Source organism: Falco cherrug, chromosome 10 (genome assembly GCF_023634085.1).
Source record: "Falco cherrug isolate bFalChe1 chromosome 10, bFalChe1.pri, whole genome shotgun sequence".
Taxonomy (NCBI): Eukaryota; Metazoa; Chordata; class Aves; order Falconiformes; family Falconidae; genus Falco; species Falco cherrug.
Genome location: NC_073706.1, coordinates 33,578,614 through 33,601,490, shown reverse-complemented (window position 1 = coordinate 33,601,490; position 22,877 = coordinate 33,578,614). Strand labels below are relative to the sequence as shown.

General features: G+C 43.3%; 1 protein-coding gene across 1 annotated transcript in view; it reads left to right on the top strand.

Moving 5' to 3' along the window:
- LRP5 (LDL receptor related protein 5) overlaps positions 1 to 22,877 on the top strand; it is a 160,978-nt gene that overhangs the window by 107,635 nt on the left and 30,466 nt on the right. The window contains exons 8-13 of the mRNA XM_055722285.1: positions 11,071 to 11,287; positions 12,852 to 13,141; positions 15,389 to 15,615; positions 15,942 to 16,126; positions 18,947 to 19,270; positions 20,655 to 20,857. Of these exons, the coding sequence (XP_055578260.1) occupies positions 11,071 to 11,287; positions 12,852 to 13,141; positions 15,389 to 15,615; positions 15,942 to 16,126; positions 18,947 to 19,270; positions 20,655 to 20,857 (1,446 nt within the window). The remainder of the gene's footprint in view (positions 1 to 11,070; positions 11,288 to 12,851; positions 13,142 to 15,388; positions 15,616 to 15,941; positions 16,127 to 18,946; positions 19,271 to 20,654; positions 20,858 to 22,877) is intronic.

The following is a 22,877-nucleotide window of genomic DNA, read 5'->3' as shown; positions in this document are numbered from 1 at the left end:
ATAACCATACTTCTGAAAACAAGCCCTCCAATCCAAAACCATAAAAATGCAGTTACTGCTGTGTCATCGTCCTTTTCTTGTAAGCCCAGTCTCCTGTAACATCAGGTTCCAGTTGTGCTGGCCTTCAGAGAGGGAAATGCTGTCATTAATGATTATTTTTTTTATTTATAATTCAAATTCATATAGATCTCCCTCTCCACCCCTTTAAAATCGAATCCTGTTTTTCTGCTGAACCTTTCTAGGCTTACAAGCACCCCTTGCAATCTCTGTTTGGAAAGATGAGGTTTTGCCCCAGTCCGATGTTTACAAGGTCAAGGGAATACGGGGCAGAAGGAGAAATCTTGGCGTGCAAGCAGGTGGAACCCTTGCCTCCCCTGCAAGTTTAGGCTGAAAAAACTGTGCTCTTTTCCCCTGTCATCAGGCTCCTCACGTTTCACAGATAATTTGAAAGTGAGCCTGGAGTTTTGGATTTCAGTTGTGGTGGGAGAGAGTCATTAGTGGGCAAATTACAGGTGAGAGGTGGTGGTGGGTCAGTTGTTATTACTTGGCGCTGCAGACATGTCCTGCGGGTGACTCGGTCGCCTGTGCAGATTGTGTTTGGCCCCTTGGACCTGGGATCAAGTGTCTTCAAATAGTGCTGGTTTCACATTAAATATGAGCTTTTGGGGCATTAGCATAGGAATAAGAGAGCACAAGCTTTATTATTTGTTTCTAATTAACTGTCAGCCCTCCAAGGTAAAATTACCAACTATATAACATACCAGTCTTCAATTATTTAATGTATGTATTATTTTAGGATATGTCCTCCAATTAATTTTAAGTATCAAGTCGCTCCTGTTTCAGAAGGAAATAACTTCTTTTGTTACCCAGTGAGGCACATTAGAAAGACATACTTTCCCCGTGGGTCTACTACCTCGCTGAAGATGGTGTTACACCAGTTCTTTGCACCAGTGCCTGCAGGCGGTCCCTGCCCTCCCTCTCTCATAGCATCCCCCTGCTCTGTTCTGGCTGGCACCACAGTCTGCAGCCACGTGGAAAACCAGAGCAGGGAGCAGATCCAGCTGAAAAATAACCAGCCAAAAAGGTTTAGATTTTTCAGTCTGATACGTTTTCTACCACACAAGTAGTTGTGCTGACATGGCAAGAAGGTGTCAGTGTGAATAGGGGAATGGGGTGCCAGAGGCTCTGCTCGAACTGGCCTGAGCAGCACTGCCTGCCAAATTTTAAGCTGCGCTCTGAAAGATGTATCAGCTTGGCTCCACTTTTTGGTATTGAGAAGCAGTTTGAGCAGACAAGGCAGGGTTCAGAAAGAGGAAGGCTTTTTATCCATGTTATGCACGTGGAGAAATAATGTTTGGAGAGATTTGGTGACCTGCTTGAGGTTACACGCTGGGATCCGTATTTGCCTGATGTCTGAGCCGTAAAACCAAACCATCCCCCCAATACCCATGTTAACTGCTCAGCCTTCAATAGAAGGGGCTTTCTGGTACTTTTGGAGTTCTTAATTATGATCTTAGACCAGCCTGGTAAAGGCAGAGAAGAAGCTTGCAAGCTGCAGTTGACTGTAGCTGACTTCCTGAAGACGTGGTGTATGTCTGCTCTCCTATCAGTAGATGCTAAATACACCTCTTTTTTTTTTTTTTCCTTATACCGGGGTACAGGGAATCATACCCTAAAGTATCTGTCTTGTAGGTCAAAAGGACATCCTAAATTTCAGCTAAACTCTTGTCTCCACTATTTCATATTGGTTTGATGTAGGAAGCTCTTGATGAACGACCTTACTTAGATCTACTCTCAGGAGCCTTCTATACGTTTCTGAGCTTCCGAACATCCTCTGAGGGTCTGTCTGTCCTGCCAGGCTTGGGCCTGAGAAGGAAAGGTAGCTTTATTTGAAAACTGATCAGGATTGTGCTTTGTTTTGCCTTTTTAACCATTTGCAGGGACTGGAGACCACCTGGTGACTACATTTTGTTGGTAAACTGAACGTTCCGTGCGTAACTTACCAATACTAATAGTGTCTCAAATAAGTATAATTGATAGTATTGCTTACCCCAAGTAATAGTGGAGTGTGAGCATCTTACCAAGGCAGGAGGAGTCTTGCCGTGCTCTGCTCCTTCAGCAGATACATCTCAGCTGCGAGAGGGCTTGCAGGTGTCAGAGCTTGCTGTGCCGAGGTACCTGGCTTAGTGCTGCAGGAGCTGGTGATATAGTTGTGTTCGCACCGTTTCTTAGCCAGGGCTCCGTCCAGCTGTTGATGCTCCAGCTGGCTGTGGACAGCCTAGGTTAGGTTTCTGGGCATGGCTTTTACTTGTGCCTTGTTGACGTACACCCTACACAGTGGTGGGTAAGACTGGATTGATTGGATTAGTCTAACGCAGCGTTTCTAGAAATGGTACCAAATAGAAGGGAATTGTGATCAGAATCTGCTGTTTGCTTGGCCCAGGAGCCTTCGTGAGATCAGGAACTGAATGAGTATTTGTATATGCTTACAGGAGTCCTTAGACTTTCATTGCCTCCCTCTAAGGAGGATTGTATGCCCACTGCCTTTGGTTGCATTTGTATTGGATTCGTTTTTCATCTGTCTCCCTCTGATAGCAATAATTGTTTAATGAGAGAACTTTGATTCAATTTCTGACTAAGGGAAGTACATGAGACTTGGCTAATCCATTATTAAGTGAGGATAAAGCATCCATTCTAGTGCTGTGGAATAGATGGACGTTTCAACTTGATCTAGAGTCTATTCTTTCAACCTTCGACTTCAGTGGAATTTCCGTATGTGACACTTTTGGTGACTTGGAGTGTAAGGGTTTCGTTGTCTGGCTCTCTGAAGCATTGTACTTGCTTGTCACAGGATGAGGAGGATGTGAAGGGCTACAAGTGGCTTCTGTTAATTGCACTGTGGTGAGGTTAAAAAAATGAAAATGTTATGATTCCCCAAGGCAAGACTAAGAAGGCTGAGTTCTGAGCAAGAGGTCCCACTGTGCTGGACAAAACACTTCTACCTTAATCTTAGTTTACTGTGGACAGAGGTTGACGGCATGAGACCCGGCACTGGGTGTAAAATGCTAGAAAGACCCCAAGAGGGGGTCATGGCTAGGCTGGTGTTTCTCAATCACTTGTTCTTGGACCTCTCATTGTATGTAAAATAAAAGATGATTTAAAAAAAAAAAAAAAAGGCCACGTATATTTGGGTAAACAAACAAAAAGGAGAAAAATAGGAGTAGTAAACACTACATCTAACTTAATTTTTACTTCATTGCAAGTCTGTGTGAGCATGATAACATTGGACAGGAGGCAAGCCTTTCCTTGGGAAACGTTGACCAGCAGTGGTGCCGTTTCCTACTGCAAGTAGCTGCTATTCTTGACATCCTTTTGACTTTTTAAGGAATTGTAGTTGGCTACTGAAATTGCTGCTTCATTTTTTGGACTCAAAAGTTTACCACGATTTTTTTTCTCCTATCAATCTCATTATTTTTTTGTCTTTCCTTCATGTTGTACGTATAGTTTATAAACGTGCTTGCAGTACCGGCTTCATCAGCAGGAGGATAACACAGTAAATATTTGTATGATGTGCTATTTCCACAGATGTTTAGCAGTCTTTAGAGTTGGGAATATGTTTGGATCTGGAAAGGAGAAGGTAAAGATCTTACAAGATTATTGATATCCCTTTGAAGAAAAGGGAAATCAGGAGAGAAGTGAGAAAATGAAGATGCGTGCATTGTAAAAATATTATTATATAAGAAATTTAGATTCTTCTTCACCTGTCCCAGACTAGTTAACTAGAAGTTGAAAAGGTGTATTGTTTTCATAATGGAGGTTAGCTAAAATTCAGAGGTGTCGCATGCCCCTTTGAACTTAACTCATGGTGGTCAGCACCACAGAATGAAAAAAGCATTTACAGAAGGTAAAATTCCCCTGAAGTGTATCAAATAAGCAACTTCTACCTAAAAATAAAACTGAAGTATTAATTCAGTAGATCCTCTATGCTTTAGGATCTAGCCAACAGTTGCCATGAATTATTTTGAGAATGTTTGTGTTTAATTTTTTCCCCTTTTAAGGAGTTTCGAAGCATGCCGTCATGTCCCTGCTTATGAGAGATAAGTTGCAGAATTGACCAGCTGCACCCTTAATCCTTTGATATCCTGTAAGCAGAACAAAGTTCTGGAAATGTCAGGCTGATGTAACTCATCTGGAGAACATTAACTGCTCCTAGATGAGGTTTATAAATAAGCGGGTTCAAAATCACAATCATGTTAACACAACCTTTCCAACAAGAAGAAATTCATCCATCGATCTGTGTCTGTTAGAGCTTATTACATGTGTTCGTGTTTTGAAAAGTCTGTCTGAAAGTGCAACACTGTCTCTGGAACTAATAAGATTTTGTGAAGTCCTAGGAGAGAATCAGGGGTGGTGGTGATTTGATCTGGAAAAATATGAACAGATCAACACTGCAAATAAATAACCACTTCACATGGTGATAATATGAGCAGAAGGATAAGAACGTATTTTGTTTATATTAATCCCAGAGAAAGCGGGAGATCGCTATAAACTCCTGCTTTTCATAATGTAAATTTATACTCTGTTGCATTTGGCATCTCTGTAGATGGCTGGTTCAGGGTTTTTTTAACAAGTCACTACTTAACCGTCTTACGTTAATTTGTAAGCGTAGATTTTTATTTGTGTGAAACAGAACAAATTGATAAAGAAAACGTGCTAGAGTCGTTGCATCTGGAACAAACAGCTTTGGAGCGTCCCGCCAGGAAGCCGACATTGCGAGGTTGTTGAGAATTGTGTGTGTGGGGGGGAGACTATCAGGAAAAGTTTGAGCGTGGGCTCTTTTACCAGGCTCTTAGAGAAAGGAAAAGAACATGTAAGAAAAGGGGGGTGGTGTGTCACCGTGTATTTGCAAACAGCAAACGGTTACCCACAGTTCAGAAATTTGTTTAATTCATGATACTGTAGAAATTCATTCTCCGTGCTCTCGTGGTTCGTGGCTTATTCTAAATGTAGGTGGGTGCTTATAGTTTGCAGTTGGCCCTGAACACTAACGCCTAAGCAATGTGAGAGTTCAGAAAACAATAACAAAAATGTACATCAACATCAAAACCTACCTGAAATGAGGATGATCTGAAAGAAGAGCTACAATAGTACATGTAGGATTAATCCATGAAATGTAATGACAGTAGAAACCTCATGAGTTTTGTTTATGAAGCAGCTTTTACCAGGTAGCCTAGATATTGCCAAGGTGGATAGAAATTACTGACAACACCGAGGAACTGCTTTCGAAATTCTCGAGTGTTATTCAACTGTTTGAGGCAACAGATTGTTGAGAGACTCAAGCAGTATTTTTCTTTTTATTTTGTGGAAATTGGCCAGATATGTCTGTTGTCCATCCATCCCCACCCTTTTTTGATATGTGGGTTCTGGTACTGTTTGTCTTAATGTTATTCTCCTTTCTGCTTACCAGTGTCTGCCAATACATGCCTGGCATTAAGCCCCTTCAGACCAGGAAAAAAAAAAAAAAAAAAGTTTGCTTTTATCCCAAAGCATTGATGAAAGGTGGTTGTGTTTCAGCTGTTGGAAATGTTAATGAATAGCTTATACTCAGCTGAATATAGGCTGTGGTACAGACTGCTCACAGCTGCTTCGCTCTTCTGGGGCAGGCTTCTTTACTCTCCAGAATTTTCCACTTCTCTTTTCTTTGTCTCTTTCTTTCCCTGTTGACGGCCACTCATGTCCTTTGTCTCACAAGTTCTTTCTCCAGCCGAAGACGACTGGGCATTGTTCACTCAAGATGCCTTTTCAGAGTCTTCTGGTGAGAATCGATAAAAGCCATTCACAGAGTCACAGGCTGGTTGAGGTTGGAAGGAACCTCTGGAGATCATCTGGTCCAACCCTCCTGCTCAAGCTGGGCCACCTATGGCCAGTTGCCCAGGTTTTTGAGTATCCCCAAGGATGGAGACTCCACAGCTTCCCTGGGTAACCTGTCCCGGTGCTTGGTCACCCTCACAGCAAAAGACTCTCCTCTCCAGCAGGGGAAGAGGAGTAGATCCACAGGAGAAGAGTCATAGACCCACAGGCCTACCACTCTCCCAGTAATGGAGAGTCTCCCAATAATACAGCAGTCCTGTTGTTTTACCATTGCCAGCCTGCCATGTCTCCTTCCTGCTCATGCAGTGATTTAGCTCAGCCCCCCAGGAATGATTTTCCATTTGACTTCACCACTGACGACATCCATTTGTCTGTAGCAACTGAACAAATTCTGTTTTATCTTAATGAATTAAATATAGGAGCAAGGCATCTTGAGTTCTCTTTGTTGTTCTGTCAAAAGACATCCTATATATATGCTGAATAGTTGTTTTTTTCACAGATGCACCTGAAATATAACTTGACTACATGAATCACACTGATGTGTAGAATTTAATTGCATTGTTTTACTTTAATCTTCTTCAAAGAGCTGAGAGCTTTTGAGTGTTATATTTGGAAATATTTATTAAATCATTTTGCATACACTGCAGCAGCATCTAAAAAAAAAAAAATAATCACACCTTATCACCTTATTGTGTTTTTTGTGTAGTTCAGTTCATTAAGGCGTTTGATGTTGATTCCATTTTGTCCACAACAGATTTTAGCCGAGCTTGGCGATGCCTCATTAGGAGATTTGTCATTGAAGTCTTAAGACTAATCAGGGGCTTTTAGTGTGTGCCTCTGTTCAAGGGGGGCTTCAGTGTTTTGTGTGGAAGGCACGGCAGATTTAGTGTTGCATTTGTCCTTCGACCCAAGTCGAGATCCATTTACCAGTTGCAGAAAGAGAACGAAAACCCTGAGTAGAAAAAAGCCTGTTCTGGTCTCTGTGCTAAATGCTAAGGAATGCACCGTAACGGCTTCCCTTCGGCTGCAGTCAACAGGCGACGCACCGTTTCAGATGTGGAATGATGGGTTAATACGGTATTTAATTAGCTGAGCCATTTTAATGAAAGGAGTTGTGCTTTTGGCCAGATTGTGAGGCCTGTTTGTAGATGTTTATTTTGCATCATCATGGTTTCAGTTAATATGCTAGAGTAGAGGTGGGTCCCCGCGAGGATGGATGGCAGCAAAATTTGAGGTGGAGTTTGGTACGTGCCTGTTGAACCGCATGTGACGGCGGGTGGCGCAGGCTTTGCCCCGGCTGCCACTAGAAGGTGGCGTCACACGTAATTAGTGTGTCCTGCCTGCTGCCACCAATTAGCTACTGCTGAGGGGGCTTGATAATAGCCCACGGCACGGGAGGATCCTCCAAGTCAGAGCTGTCCTCCTGCATCCCAGGGAAGCCTGCTTGGATTCATAGGAGTTCTGCCCACAGGACCAGGGGGAGGGATGGTTGGGAGAGGGCAAGCAAACGCTTACTCCATCACCTTCTTAGCCAAAATATAAGCCATTAAGCGTTTTATTGCTGTCTGATCCCAGCATTTTGGATCTCCGTCCCCACTGTGCTTGAACAGTCGTATAATGTAGGAAGGCGGCTGTCAGGTCTCCCCGGAGCCTTCTCTGCTCCAGGCTGAACAGCCCCAGCTCTCCCAGCTGCCCTCACCGAGCGGGGCTCCAGCCTCTGCCCATCTCTGTGGCCCCTCTGGCCCCGCTCCAACAGGCCCGTGTCTCTCCTGTGCTGAGGACCCCAGAGCTGGACGCAGCGCTGCAGGGGGGTCTCACCAGAGCGGAGAGGAGGGGCAGCATCCCCCCCTTGCCCTGCTGCCCACGCTGCTGGTGACACAGCCCAGGGCGCGGGTGGCTTTCTGGGCTGCGAGCGCACGTTGCTGGCTCACGCCCAGTTTCCACCCACCAGCACCCCCAAGTCCCTCTCCGCAGGGCTGCTCTCCATCCTTCACCCAGTATCCATACTGGGGGCTGCCCCGACCCCGGTGCAGGGCCTGGCACTTGGCTTTGCTGAACTTCATGAGGTTCATAAAGTTCAATGGCTTGGAGTCATCTGCAACGATCCACAGAGGCACATGGAATTGAAATAATGGGTGTTCCTGCATCCTTGGATCCAGCCTTCATCTGGTGTGACTTAATCAGCACCTCTTGTGTTTGGACCATTCCACTGCTCGTCTGCAACAGTAGTTGGAAACGTGGCTGCTCGATGCCCACCCTGCTCGCCCTGTTGTGAAGGAAATGGCATCTTGGTGACTTGGTGTGGCACCACTGTGGTCGTCCAAAACCTAAGTATGCATCGTGAACTTTTGAACCTGTAGTATCGCCTGTGGGATTGATGCTGTTTTAAATTAGCGAGCATTTGGGGGTTGCCTGGACATGATGTAATGAGATAATTGCAGAACCATTTGGCTTTTAGCTGCAAACATAGCCTTTTTTTTTTTTTCTTTTAATGTACTCTGTTTAGCTTAACAAAATAAAAAGACATTAATTTTCAGTGTCTGCTACTTCATCAAGTAGTAGAAGAACCATAGGTTGATGGGCTGAGGCAAAACGTAGTTTTCAGGAATTCTGGTGGTGGTTTTGACTGTGTCCAGCAGGAGGCTTTTTGTGGCAGGAATCCAGAGGTTTACATTGTAGCATGAGTTCAAATCCACCGGAGGTGCTCGGTGGTCTTAAAGTTCTGGTGAAGTTGTTCTCCTCCGCTGCTGAAGACTTCCACGCTGCAGCGTGCCAGGACGGACCATGTTGCAGTGGTGGTTCCTGTGTGCGGCACAGGTGGGTACGGAGGCACCGCTCGCCCCCGCGGTTTGGCTGGTGATGGCTGGGAGGTCTAGCGTGTGTCCCATGCTGTGGTGGGCTGACCATGGCTGGGTGCTGGGTGCCCACCCAGCCGCTCTGTCACTGCCCTCGGCTGGGCAGGGCAGGGGAAATACAGTGGGTGACGAGAAGGGGAGATCGCTGAGCAACTACCGTCACGGGCAAAACGGAGTCTGCTCAGAGAAATTAATTTATTGCCAATCAATTCAGAGTAGGGTAATGAGAAACCTAAATGTTAAAACACCTTCCCCCCACCCCTCCCTTCGTCCCAGGCTCAGCTCCACTCCTGATTTCTCCCCCTCCTCCCGCAGCAACGCAGGGGAACAGGGAAGGGGGGTCGTGGTCGGCTCATCACACGTGCCTTTGCCGCTCATTCCTCCTCTCTCTGCCCCTGCTCCAGCGGGGGGCCCTCCCCTGGGAGACAGTTCTCCACGAATTTCTCCAGCCTGGCTCCTTCCCACGGGCTGAGGTTCCGCACAAACTGCTTGTGACCCACAGGGTCCCCACGTGTCCCCAGCCCGGGCTCCTCTCCCCGTGGGGCCACAGGTCCTGCCTGTGCCATGGAAGAAATGCACGTTCTTTTCACAAATTTGTAAAGTTTGATAAGATTTCAAAGCGGAGATTTCATTTTTTAATTTATTTGGGTAGCTACCGTGGATGTGCATGAACATGCTGAAATTCACATGTTAATTTAGTCAGAGGTAGCAATTGTTGTTGGTCACGTTACAAAAAGACATTATAGGTGCTTTGCTGCTTACCACGTATGGATGGAGCCGTACAACTTATGGTTTTATAATATCTGCATTAAAAAGTGGTAAAACTGATGGTTCATTTTGACAGCCCACAATATTGTTAGTCATTAAATGGTTTAATATTACGTTGCGTTTTAAGTTATAGACTTTTAAAATAAGAAATAAATATTGCTTAAATACTTAAGAGTTTAAGTGCCAGGGGAACGCAGTGCTGAAATGACCAGAGCTGTCTTTAAATCACAAGAAAACAGAAGCATTGCATGGTGAAGGCAACGTAATCATCTACAAGGTACAGGCGAAGTATTTTGAGTCTGGAAAAACAAATATTTTCTAAATAATAATAGAGATGAGACTTCTTAAAAACTCACAAGCCGTGGGAGCCTAAATTAAAGCACAGCAGTTGTCCACTGGTGAAGCATTTCTAGCAACAAGTGGAGATTTGCTTGAATCACAGTGGAAAATAAATTGTCTTAAGTTGTGGTATTTTGTTTTGGTTTTACTATGATACTGAACTTGATGCTGCTCACTGCATGAATTTTCATGTAACACCTTAAAAATATTGTGGTTATATTGCAGCTACCAGTTGCAAGAAGGAGGATGGGGAGGAATCTGGGGATTTGTCAGATAAATATTTTGCCTGAGTCCTATAAATGTACGCCCTTTGCCATGGGTAAGGGATGTCTGGATGATTGAAAGGCTGATGGCAGTTCGTGTAGTAGGTGGAGGTGACTTTAGGCACGTGGCGTGGGGAATTGTATGTGGACGTCTTGATTCCCTGTCTTGCCCAACGATCAGGGTCAGACTATATGACAAAGCAGTATATGACAAAGCAGGGTAGCACGAGATCATTGCAGTAATTGGTTATGAAATAATTAACCAATAGCACACACACACACACATATTATATATATGTATGTATGTATGTATCTGTGGGGCTTATCCCATCTCCAGTGTTCTCCAATATTATTTTGCTTTCTCTGCAGTTTTAGGAATACAAGTTAATATGTCGATAAGTCAGTATTTATTCCACATCTTAAAGACCTTGTGAGAAAAACTTACCTCTTTCATGGTAAAAAAAACCCAAAATTTCAGAACGTGCAGATTCTACATGACCTTGTTACGGCCTGAAGGAGTTCTGATGGCCTCTCTTCCCTGCGATTGAACGCCAAAGGTCACTCCAAAGTGTCACCCCCTTGTTTCTGGGGAGAGAGTTCAGTAGTGAGACCAAGACATGAATGGAAATTAAAAATCTCCTGAAGCTCACTCTCACCCCCAAAACCACTCCTGTTGTGGTGGTCTTTGCAGATTTGAACTGATGCAAGTTAAATTCATGCTGCTTAGGATTTTCAGTGGAGAAGGGGTGAGAGAATCCGCTTTCAGTCTTGTCATTCCAATATATTTCTCTTTCAACAATCCTAGAGGTACGTTTTTCTGAAGAAGCATGCTGTGGATTTCAGGAGGTTCTTGCATAAAAATAGAGAAGTTTTCAAAATATGCTTGATGCTGCCATTTTACTTGTACCTGCATTAGAAAAGATTATTTTTTTCCTTTTTTTTTTTTTTTTTTTCCCCTCTCATGCTTCCCACAGGTCATCAATGTTGATGGAACAATGAGGAAAACCCTTCTAGAAGATAAGCTTCCACATATATTCGGGTTCACGCTGCTGGGAGATTACATCTACTGGACCGACTGGCAGCGGCGAAGTATTGAAAGAGTTCACAAGATAAAGGCTAGCAGAGACATCATTATCGATCAGCTGCCAGATTTAATGGGCCTTAAAGCAACAAGTGTTACCAAAGTGTTTGGTAAGCATGAGGAGTCACAGGATGGACTTGCAGTAGTTTCTAGATGAGCTTGCTTTCATTAAGCAACTCTTGATTGCTTGTAATGAGAATAACTATGGTCTCCTGTGTTTGCATCATTTTAAAGGGAAACTGCACTTAATATAGAGTTGGGAAAATACTGTGCTGCAAAAGAAATAATGGGCTTCCGGTTTTTAGTGGCATTTGGCATGTCTTCCACAGCTTCCACTACACTCTTTAAATTTTTGCGAGGAGAGTTTTATTCCTGCCCCCAATCTATAGGAGTCCTTACTTCTGGTGCTTACAGAACTGCTCAATTTTCTGCTGCTCTTTTCTTCCAGAACAAAGTCCCAGTGATGTTCAGTTACCAAAATGCTCTTTGCTATGTCGGGTGGTATAGGCAGAGTTAGTGGCTATTACGACATTGCCTCCGAGAACGTGACACTTGAATATTCAACTTTTAACACCTAAATTGTGCTTAAATCTAACAGTTGAAGTGTGCCCCTTAGCATGGGATCAGCAGGTGGAGCTCGGGGTTCTTCCACCGCGTCCGCTGGAAGGTGCAGGCAGTGTTTAGGCCCTGCCGGCGTTCTGCAGCGGCGTACGTCGCAGGACCTCCTGGCTTCAGCAGTAACTCGTGAGAGGCACGTGTTCACCACGTGTCTGTCTGCTGCCTGCAACACTGGAGCCTGGGCACAGCAGTGAACAGATTCGTTGGTCAACTATTAAAATTACTGAGAGTAGGTGCAACAGAATCACGTGAAGTAGGTTGACACGTTACCCCCTGCCAATACACAGATCTCCAGCCTTTCAGGAAGCTTTACTTGAAGGATAATCAAGTCCTCAAGCTGCAAGTTACAGCAGCAGTCTGAACTAAGCATGCCCTAAAAAAGGGAAAATGAAAAGAAACCTGGTTGAGACTGATCTTGGAGATTTTTTTGTGTGGCAACAGTCTAAAAATACCTAAATCTTTGGTTCCAGCAAATGGAGGGAGGCACTCATTTATCTTCTGGTCCTTACTTTCCCCTGCAGATTCCCTCCCCATCTGGTCATGGTTGTTCACATGGAAAAATAAGTGTGGGATTGTGGTGGTCTTGTCGAAGCTGCTTCTGCTAAGGAACCTTCTCAGCTTTAAACTAAACAGCTGGGAAAGAACTGCAGTTGTCCAGCTCTTTTCTCACCATTTTGTATCATTGAATATTCGTAAAACTGGTCATTTCAAAGAGATACAATGATGGGGTATTTGGCCAAAAATAACCAGACTGAACATGTGTGTAATTATGTGCCTTCAGTGAAGGAATTTAATCTTTGGGGAAACTGGGAGGATATGTTTGTAGCTGTTATTTGTACTACAGGAGGGATAGGGCCAGCTTCCTAATCCGTTGGTAGCGGGAAAGAAACAGTTTTGAATGTTTGGGGTTTTTCAGAATTCTCTGCTGAGAACATAGTGTTAACTTATTTTGAAAAAATTATAATTACACTGTTTCCACCTAGCCTCTCCCCCCTCCCCTTTCCCCCCTACCTCCACAGTGCACCAATATCTGTTGTGTTTTGGGTTTTTTTTAAGGAACTAATTCATGTGCAGAGAACAACGGAGGCTGCAGCCATCTGTGTTTCTTTACACCCCAGGAGGCCAGGTGTGCCTGTCCCATTGGCCTTGAGCTGCTGAGTGACATGAAGACTTGCATCATTCCTGAAGCCTTCTTAGTTTTCACAAGCAGAGCAGCAATTCATAGGATTTCCCTTGAAACCAACAATAACGATGTTGCTATTCCTCTGACTGGAGTCAAAGAAGCATCTGCCCTGGATTTTGATGTCTCTGATAACCGAATCTATTGGACTGATGTTAGTTTGAAGGTATTACTGATGTGTGAATTCCCTGAATATAAAGCCACAGAGCAGTTGCTTTGATCTAACAAAGGTCTCTGTTACACGATCTGTCCTGCAGTTGCTAATGTTGTTATTGAATTGCGTCCAAGGAGACTCTTGGAGATGGAGACAGTTGCATTGTTGAATGCACAGTTGGGTGACAGGCATCTTCCCGCTTCAAATAAAAATCCAAAGCGGTGTCTGCTCATACCGAATGCCTAAGTCTTGGATGCTGCATGTGTTGCATCCATATATGTATCCGTTGTAGAAAAGCTGTTTGCATGTCACGTGGCAGAGTAAACGTCGAGCTTGGCAACCCACTGAGCTCTCTAGTCTCTTCCAGTTTTGACTTGGAAGGCAATTTTACTCAATAGCAACATTTGGCAAGTGAACTTCAGATTGGTTGTCGTCGGTCTGTGGCTCCAGCTTGGCAGAGGAAAGGCCAGGGAACTTGTCCAGTCCCCTCCACGCTGTGAGAAGCCCCCACCTGCCCCCAGTTCTGTCTCAGTGTTCCCCGGAGTTTGACATTTCCCGTGACGTGCTTGGTTCCCATCCAGGTGCATGCTAAAGCACGTTCAGTGTTCATCAGCGTCACTTTGCTTTTTCAAGTGAATTAAGTAATGGTAGAAAATGACACATTTCACTTCTGGAGCTGAATTCCTCTGTTTAGCATCTTAATAGGTTTTCCAAGAGCAATCAAAGTTTCCTTGCCAGTGTGCCTGAGCCATAATAGGGAAAAGCGCGCCCCTGGTGCCTGCAGGGCACGTGCACTTTCCATAGCCTCTCTGCGAAGGCTAATGAGCGTCGTGCTTCAGCATTACCAGTGCTGCTGGCGCTGGGGATACCTTGCCTTCAGGAACAGTGCCAGTGCAATAAATTAGCGTACTGCAGACACAGTTGCTAAATAAATCTCACGCAAGAACGTGGAGAGCTGGAGCTGTGGTCGTCTTAACCATTTGTAGTGGGAAATGCGTTATGTCACTGGCAGCAGTGTGTAGATCTCTGGGCAGAACTGGAGAACATTTTACTTGCTTGTGACCTCCTGAATTATCCACGGTCTGTATTTTCACATATGTCTCAGTGTATGTTTCGGCACGTCTGGGTTTTCATTTCCCCCTGCCCCCCCACCTCCCGCAGCAGGTAGGGTACCTTCCGAGCCCATGGGCATCTCCCTTTCCTTCGGTGACCACCACTGCCCTCACCTCTTTGTGCCTCTGGTTATACGAGGACTTGTTTTCCAAAAGGGATTATACTTCTGAGGTGTGGGTTATACCTGTGAAAATATACTACATGATTTCTGGTTTTGACGTTGTCCTGTAAAAATAGAAAATCTCACATCTAAATTAAATAATAAATAAAATATGTACATATGTAAAATATATTTCTAAAGAAATACAAATTATAAAATATATATTTTTATATATGTAAAATATATTTCTAAAGAAATACAAATCATAAAATATATATTTATATATATGTAAAATATATTTCTAAAGAAATACAAATTATAAAATATATATTTCTATATAAGTAAAATAATAAGATCGTTTATCAAATTATTAAGAAATTAATAGCTGGAATATTAGCAGGCACGTGGAGTGGTCGCTTAGTGTTGGTAGCAAGGGTGGGTAATTGTTCGTTGGTCCTGGACGTTACCGGTGGTTTATCAGGGGTTGTTTCAGTGCTCCTTTTTAGGGGTGGCTTCCTTATGTACAGAATATCTACACAGTCCTTGTATGTGTTTTCTTCCCAACACGCTTGCTGAGCGCGCGTAACTCAAATGTAGGTGGGATCAGCAAACTTGCTCCAGGTGACTGATCATGAGAAACAATTTCATTCAGATTTCTCTGAATCGAGATGTGTTTCTGAGACTTAAAACATTACAACAAATAAAGAAATTTTCAAAAAGCAAGCTTTTTTGTGTGCAAATAGAGGAGAGGGAGAAAGGGCAAGGAAGAATCTGCAGATACATAGTGCTTTCTGAAAATCGTACTCTTTTAAGATGTCTTGGACTGGTCATCAGAAACTGCTACCTTTCTGAAAATTCAGGTCTTTTTATCCGGTGGATTGCTATATCTTTTTTTTTGACAACAGAAATATATTTAAAAAACGTAATGCTAGCTGATTTTTTTCTTACTCGTTTCTGTTTGCACACTAAACTTCATAATGATTATTCCTTTTATTTCAGTGGGTTGTCCGTAAACGCTCTAATATTTTCACACACTTGTTTTCCAGACCATAAGCCGAGCTTTCATGAATGGGAGCTCTGTTGAACATGTGATTGAGTTTGGGCTGGATTATCCTGAGGGAATGGCTGTAGACTGGATGGGAAAGAACCTCTACTGGGCAGATACTGGAACGAATCGCATTGAAGTGGCCCGTCTGGATGGGCAGTACAGGCAGGTCCTGGTGTGGAAGGACTTGGACAACCCAAGGTCTCTGGCTCTTGATCCTACCAAAGGGTAAGGGACAGTGGCGTTCGTCTGAGCTTTGTGTGCGTGTTCTTGTACGTGACAAGCCAACGGGCAGTTTGTATAGCCCCATTTCTCCAGCGTCTTCCCAAAGATAAGTGCTCCACAACCCTGTGGTTACAATGAAAAATTAAGAATTGCCAATCATATTTTTCTGCCTTTGTCTAAAAAAGGAGTACTGTGATACTGCACATAACCACATGCGTTATCCCTATTTTTTCCTTTTAAAGAACTGAAAATAAATTTAGAAAAATTAAGGCGTGCAGCTGAACACAGTCTTGCCTACTGATGTACTCTTTTTGTTCTTCTCGTGGCAGATACATGTACTGGACTGAGTGGGGAGGCAAACCGAGGATTGTGCGAGCCTACATGGACGGAACAAACAGCATCACTTTGGTGGACAAAGTGGGTCGTGCCAATGACCTCACTATTGATTATGCGGACCAAAGGCTATATTGGACTGACTTAGACACAAGCATGATTGAGTCATCAAATATGCTAGGTAATCTAGTGTTAATTACGCCAGCCAGTACAGAAATAGGCATTGGCCGTAGTAAAACGATTGAATAATATGAAATTGGAATAATATAATCGATATTAAATCCGTATTTTTTAATGAGAATAAATTGAGAATTAAATGTTTAGGGAGATTAAAATAAACTTCCTAAATTAATAACCATATGATGATTTATGAAGATGGTGAGAAATGTTCTAATTCCTCTGTATCGATATGAAACGGGCCATGTTTTACCAAAGCAGAGGTGACCGCTGAGTTTCTCAAGGTGGGGACAACTTAGAGGTCCGCTGTAAAGCACCCCTGACTTTTCAGTCTAGACATTAATTTTCTCCTGAAGTATTATCTCTGTCTCCAGCTTCAGGAAAGTTGTATTAGTTCAAAAACAAAACACTGCTTGTGTTTCCTGCACTCTGAAAGGCGGTGCAGCTACTTCTGCAGCGTATCCTAACGTGTTTTGGGCACAACTCCACACGTTTTCATATCTTCCATTGGCATTTTTTTATATGTACAAGGGGTGTGCTAGGATTCACTAACATTCACGGTGGTATTGACATGGTAAGTAACTGGGCAAAAGAAGGGAGTTGTGTTTACTGCAGATGACGTAGAGCTTTTGTGTCATCCAGATGTTTTGCAAATGTTAAATGGTCTTAAAGGTTTTAGTTGGCGCAGATAGGAATTCCTTCTTGAGAAAGCAGGGTTTGCGTGAGTTTCCAAATGCCACGCAGTGAATCGATGATAGGATCAGAAATGGAATCCAGAAGTTCCTGACCTGACATCCTATCCCTGTTCCATTTCCAAGGAGAGACCTCTGTGAGATGGGAATTAATGCCTCTGGAATTCCAGTGTAAAAATCAAAGTTTATGTGGCAGAACATATGGTATATAAGCAAACTCTTACAGGATTGTTACAGCAATGCTCTGATTGATGATATGTGCCATTTCCCTGCAAGTTTTTTGGGGTTTGGTTTGGTTTGGTTTTTTTAATCTGTGAAAGCTACCATTAGGGTGAGAAAAATTTTTTTACAGTGTTACTGTCTGTCCGTATCTTCAGAATATAGAGAACCTACTAAGCTCAGGAAAACAGGAAGTGTGATACAGTTTTGGATTCTGAGGCTATCACTGATTTTTCATTTCTCGTATTTGTTGCTTTGGGATGACAACCAGTGAATGAATGGTTAGAAATTGCGGTAAGATTGTTTCTGTGTCTAGAGCTGGGATTTTTCCCTCCAAAGTGCCTGGTCTATTAAAGCTCTCGCTAAGCTGCTGCATTATGCTTAGGAGAAACCAAATAGCCAGAGGCGAGCTTGAACTAGAAACTGATTGTGGCATTGAGAAGAAATGCAATATTTAAATCATCTGTGGTAAATCAAACTGGTTCTAAAGCTGAACCTACTGTTAAGATGTATTTGTGGTGCGGAAGCAGAAGGACGAGTGCTGAAGACAGTGTTGTATGCTGTCTTTTTAGTTGGCAGATTTTTACGAAGACTCAGGCAGACTCCAAGCAGGTGGGCTTGTTGGGAAAGGAGATGCTGCTGGGCTTGGCCTGCATTGGGCAGTTGCCAGGAGAGGTCTGAATGTGCATGGCTGATCGAAGCGTCTGCCCCACCAGCAAGGAGCAGAACACTCAAAGTGGATGAATGAATGCTGTCCCAGCTTAATCTTGGGCGTTATAAATGTTACCTGGCAGGAAAAAAATCACTCTATAGGGAGATTTTCCTGCATCTGCCAACTGTCAGAATTCAATTAGACAGCTTATCTGCTTTCTTCGAAAGAACCTATACCCTGAATTCATCACTGTGGACCAGAATTGCTCTAAGAAGTACCTGAGAGTGTGCAGGATATCTGTGCCCCTAACCTGGACACTTTAGGTGCCTAAAAGTAGTTGGGAAGGTTGCCTCTATCCAGATTTCGTTCTGGTGGTTTATAGGGAAATGACTTCATGTTCTGGTTTTTGGGGTTTTCATTCCCTCTGCAGTAGTCTGGGCTAAATGGGACAGGGCACGATGGAAAGTAGAGCAGGGGAATCTGAATGAGGCGTTCTGTAGAATCTAGCGTTGGACATTTGTTTGAGGCAGAAGGGGATGATGCTGATGAAGGCTACATCTTCATTTCATGTAAAGTGGCAGAGATTCGTAGTTTTGTACTTGAAAACGTTTAGGAAGGTGATTTACAATAAGACTTTATCTACTTTAGTGTATTGCATCTCTGGCGCAGGCCATCTAACGTTCTAGAAGGTGTTAAATCTGCTATGAATGTTGCTAACTGAGCCACCGAACGTGGGAGTATTAGGACTGCTGCCAGACAAATGGTTTCCTAATCTCTTGGGGGAGCTGACTGTTGAATTGCACTGCAAAACGTTTGTGTTTCTTGAGTGAAACACCCTGATTTCTCATAGCTGTGTCACTGTGAATCTCAAGTTTGCTGTATGTTGTTGCTTTCGTGTATATTAATTGGGTTTTTTACTGGCCTAAGTGATTCCTGGAGCTGATGGTATTCTTGAATATGTTTTCCGATATCTATTTGGGCTGATAAGCATGAGACATACAGAGTATTTATTATTTAAACGACGATACGCTGGCACAGTTTCAAATTGCTTAATAGGCAAGAGGGTATCAGGGTGAGTTTTTTGAATGCATCTGTTTAGATTACCTTGTGAGCATAATGAATTAATAATGAATTCCATGGTGCTGACTTGAGAAATGAGGTTTTATTTTAAAAAGAGAAGAAACTTTTTCTTGGTGCCAGTCACACTCTTCATTTCATGACTTGGGAATTGTCCTTTAGTTGATAACCCTTATTTTTGCAGGACAAGAACGCGAAATCATAGCAGATGATCTACCTCATCCATTCGGATTAACCCAATACAGCGATTACATCTACTGGACAGACTGGAATCTTCACAGTATAGAAAGAGCAGACAAGACCAGTGGGAAGAACAGGACACTTATCCAGGGCCATCTGGATTTTGTGATGGATATACTGGTCTTCCATTCTTCACGTCAGGACGGCTTGAATGATTGTGTGCAGAACAATGGCCATTGCGGTCACTTGTGCCTTGCCATACCGAATGGGTTTAGGTGTGGCTGTGCTGCTCATTATACCTTGGATCCCAACAGCCGGAACTGTAGTTGTAAGCCTCTTGGTTTGCTATTCTATTCTTCAGCGCTTGTGGCTCCCGGGTGCTTGTGATCCCTTTCGGAACAAAGAGGGAAGGGGTATCACAAGTCCATTTCAATGGTTCTGGCTTTAAAGGTGACCTTTAAATTTGAGGACGGAGGATGGAGTTTTACACCCGTTTTTGTGACATGCATTAGGGCTGACGATTTGTATTTCAAATCTTAGAAATAACAGCGCTGTCAAGTCTAGTCTTTTTTGGTTTACTGGGCTTTCTAGGTGATCCAACTGATTGAAACTTTCCCAATCCTTACCTAAGTGTGTAGGTGGGTGGAAGAGAAATTCTAAACAAAAAATATCTTTTTCTCTGAAGTGTTTAATGAAGTCAGCATCCCAAATAGTGCAGTGGCACTTGCAATTCCTGCGTTTTTCCCCTGCCTGTGATGATACAGGCCTGCCGGGTCACTCGTCCGTTAAGAATTTAAGTTTCTAGTAAAAACAGCAGATGAATGGAAAATGGACTGTTGACTTGAAAAAATAAACCAACAAAGCTTCAGGTATCCTGGCACAGTAGCATATAAGGAAATTTTAACTGGATGAAAGGATGGGCTTAGGAAAGGCAGGTCCTGCTTGACTGACCTGATCTCCTTCTGTGACAAGATGACCCGCTTAGTGGACGAGGGAAAGGCTGTGGATGTTGCCTGTCTGGACCTTAGTAAAGCCTTCGGCACCGTCTCCCACAGCATCTCCTGGAGAAAGCGGCTGCTCATGGCTTGGGCAGGTGTACTCTACACTGGGTGAAAAACTGAACGCAGTTACACCCCGCTGGCACCGGGCACAAGCAGCGTCCCCAGGGCTCGGTGCTGGGGCCGGTCCTGCTTAATGCCTTTATCGATGATCTGGGCAAGGGGATCGAGTGCTCCCTCGGTACCTTTGCAGATGACACCGAGCTGGGGGGGTGTGGATCCGCTGGAGGCAGGCAGGCTCTGCGGAGGGATGTGGTTTAGTGGTGAAATTGGCAGTGCTGGGTTAATGGTTGGACTCCATGATCATAAAAGTCTTTTCCAACCTAAATGGTTCTGTGATAATACAGGAAAACCTGTGACTGTGTACTGCCACTGTCACTGATGTTACTTAAATTCCACATGAGGAACATAGTTACTTTATAACATGAAAAAGGAATACTTCCTGGGTGGGAGTGTGCCCGCTTACCCTCCAGAAGTACACAAAGACACATTTTCAACGTAAAAGCAAAAATCTCCGATTATGAATGACTTTATTTTTCATTGTGACTATAATTGTCCCTCTGGGATTTTGTCCTACATATTGTCTTCTGTGTGAATGTATTTTTGACCGTGTGAGTTGCATTTTCTTACGCATTCCGTTTCGGCTTGTTTCAGCACCTGCCAGCTTCCTGTTGTTTAGCCAAAAATCTGCAATCAGCCGGATGATCCCAGATGATCAACAAAGCCCAGACATCATCCTGCCCATGCACGGTCTGAGGAATGTCAAAGCTATTGATTATGATCCCTTAGATAAATTGATCTACTGGGTGGATGGACGTCAGAATATTATAAAAAGAGCCAAAGACGATGGCACACAGGCAAGTTTATACGGTGCATATGGGTTTGTATCTGTCTTGTAGTGTGCTTTGTACTTTACGCTTGACTTTCCTCTTCTGCCCCCTGTACCAAGGAATCATCGGTTTAAACTTTACTCTTGCCAGTACTTCTTCATGTATATTCTATTTATACGTGAAAATTACTGAAGGCTTTTAGGGTAGTGGTTTTAATTTATACACAAAGAAATATCATAGAATGTAGCACCTCATATGTATCTGAAACTGCAAGCCTTGAATTGCAGTCTTAGGAATGGGCACTGAAGTGAGGCAGACTCACTGTTCATACTCAGGAGAGATAAATTGTATTCTAAAATCAATATTGTGCATGCCAGTCGTGTGGTGATATTGTCATCATTGTAAAGCGCTCTCAAAATGAAAACTCTCAGCTGTCCAAGCTGTAGTTAAGCCCTGAGTGAATGTAGAGTTGATTGCTTTACCAGATAGGGATGGGCTCATCCACATGCTTAATTGTTTTACAGGGTTGGGGACGTTATTCTTTTACGCTAGTTATTCACACAACAGTGGAAAGAAGTGTACTGTTCTTCCCGGCAGTGCTATGTGTTAACATAGCTGAACTCCCAGGTCAAGATAACAGACTCTTTAAGAACTGTGGTTTGAATAAGAATATAAAATGAAATGGAGAATGGCCAAGGTGTATTTTCCTAGAGCTGGGGCAGTCCTATCTAAATGATACGACGTGGTATCAGTGGAAATGGACAGGTCTGTTCATGCATCAAGGCACTCAGATTTTATTGTTTCCTTTAAAGGAAGAGATGACGATTTTATTTTTTTGCCATTTCTTTTAAGATTGGGAGGAGGCATGTTGGGATGAGCAGCTAGCTGGGTTGTGGATGAATTTTGAAGAAGTTTTGCTCTTGCTCTTTGGGATTATGCTAGGTGCTAATTGTTGTAATCTAGCTTCTCTTTGGTACTTGCTAGGTGCAAATTGCAATGGAGATTCATTTGCTCTGTGTTTTTCTCTACCTTGGTCACACAGCTTTGAAGATGCAGATCCCCTACAAATTTTGACTTCCCCATTTTCACTAACTGTATTTACTTACTTTTGCTAAATTGTGCTGTTTGCAAATGATGCATATGAATTTCGTACCTGGGTAATGTTACCTTTGATTTCAGGAGAAGAATTATTTCTTTTTATTTCTAGGCATGCTGTCAAGACAAAATAGGGATAAAAGCTTGTATATCACTATGCAGAACTTGGATGCTTTAAACCAAATTGTGGAAATACAACTTTCACAAGGAATGCTCTGTTGGGTAATTAATTTGACTTAAGCTGAGCATGGAATGGTGTCTTCAGCTTTCTTGACCTGTGGGAACTTTTTCTGGTGCTGTTTTTGTGTTTGGATGGGGAGCACTGCATTAGGACACTTAAAGAAGCCACCGCTTTCCCCTCACTGTTATCATGTCACCAGAAGAGTCACCTCTGAGGGCTGCTTTGATGCTGGAAGTCCTGCCAGCAGTATTGTATTCCTGCCCCAATGGCACTGGTATTGGCTGTATGCTAGTGGAGCCTGTGTCATGTGAAACAAACAGAAACAGTATTTTACTTCAGAGGTTTTTTCGTATGCTCTAGTGCTCTTCACAGAAGTACCGAAGTCTATGTTAGTATTCAACATAGAGTTAAAAAGTGTAGTAAATAGCGTGTTAGTTAGATTGGATGGGGTTGAGGGTGATGATTCTGTGAAGTTGGCCATAGTGTCAGGGTTCGTAAGGGCCATCATACAGACAGGAGGGTGACAGCAAGGGAACGTTGTTCTTATGGGTACGAGGCAGAGCTATAGCCATCTGACATGCAGGCAAACAGAACCTAGTTTCATTAAAATATTTTAGTTTTTAAGAGAAGCCAGGACTTAAAGAAAATCAGTACCTACTACACTACAAATAATAAAGCAGGGAGACTTCGGCCAGAGGCAGAGATTTGTTCAGCTGCCTGTGTAACAGTGCAGGGCTGGCCCCAAGGCTGCCTTCTGTCTTGCATTGTTTC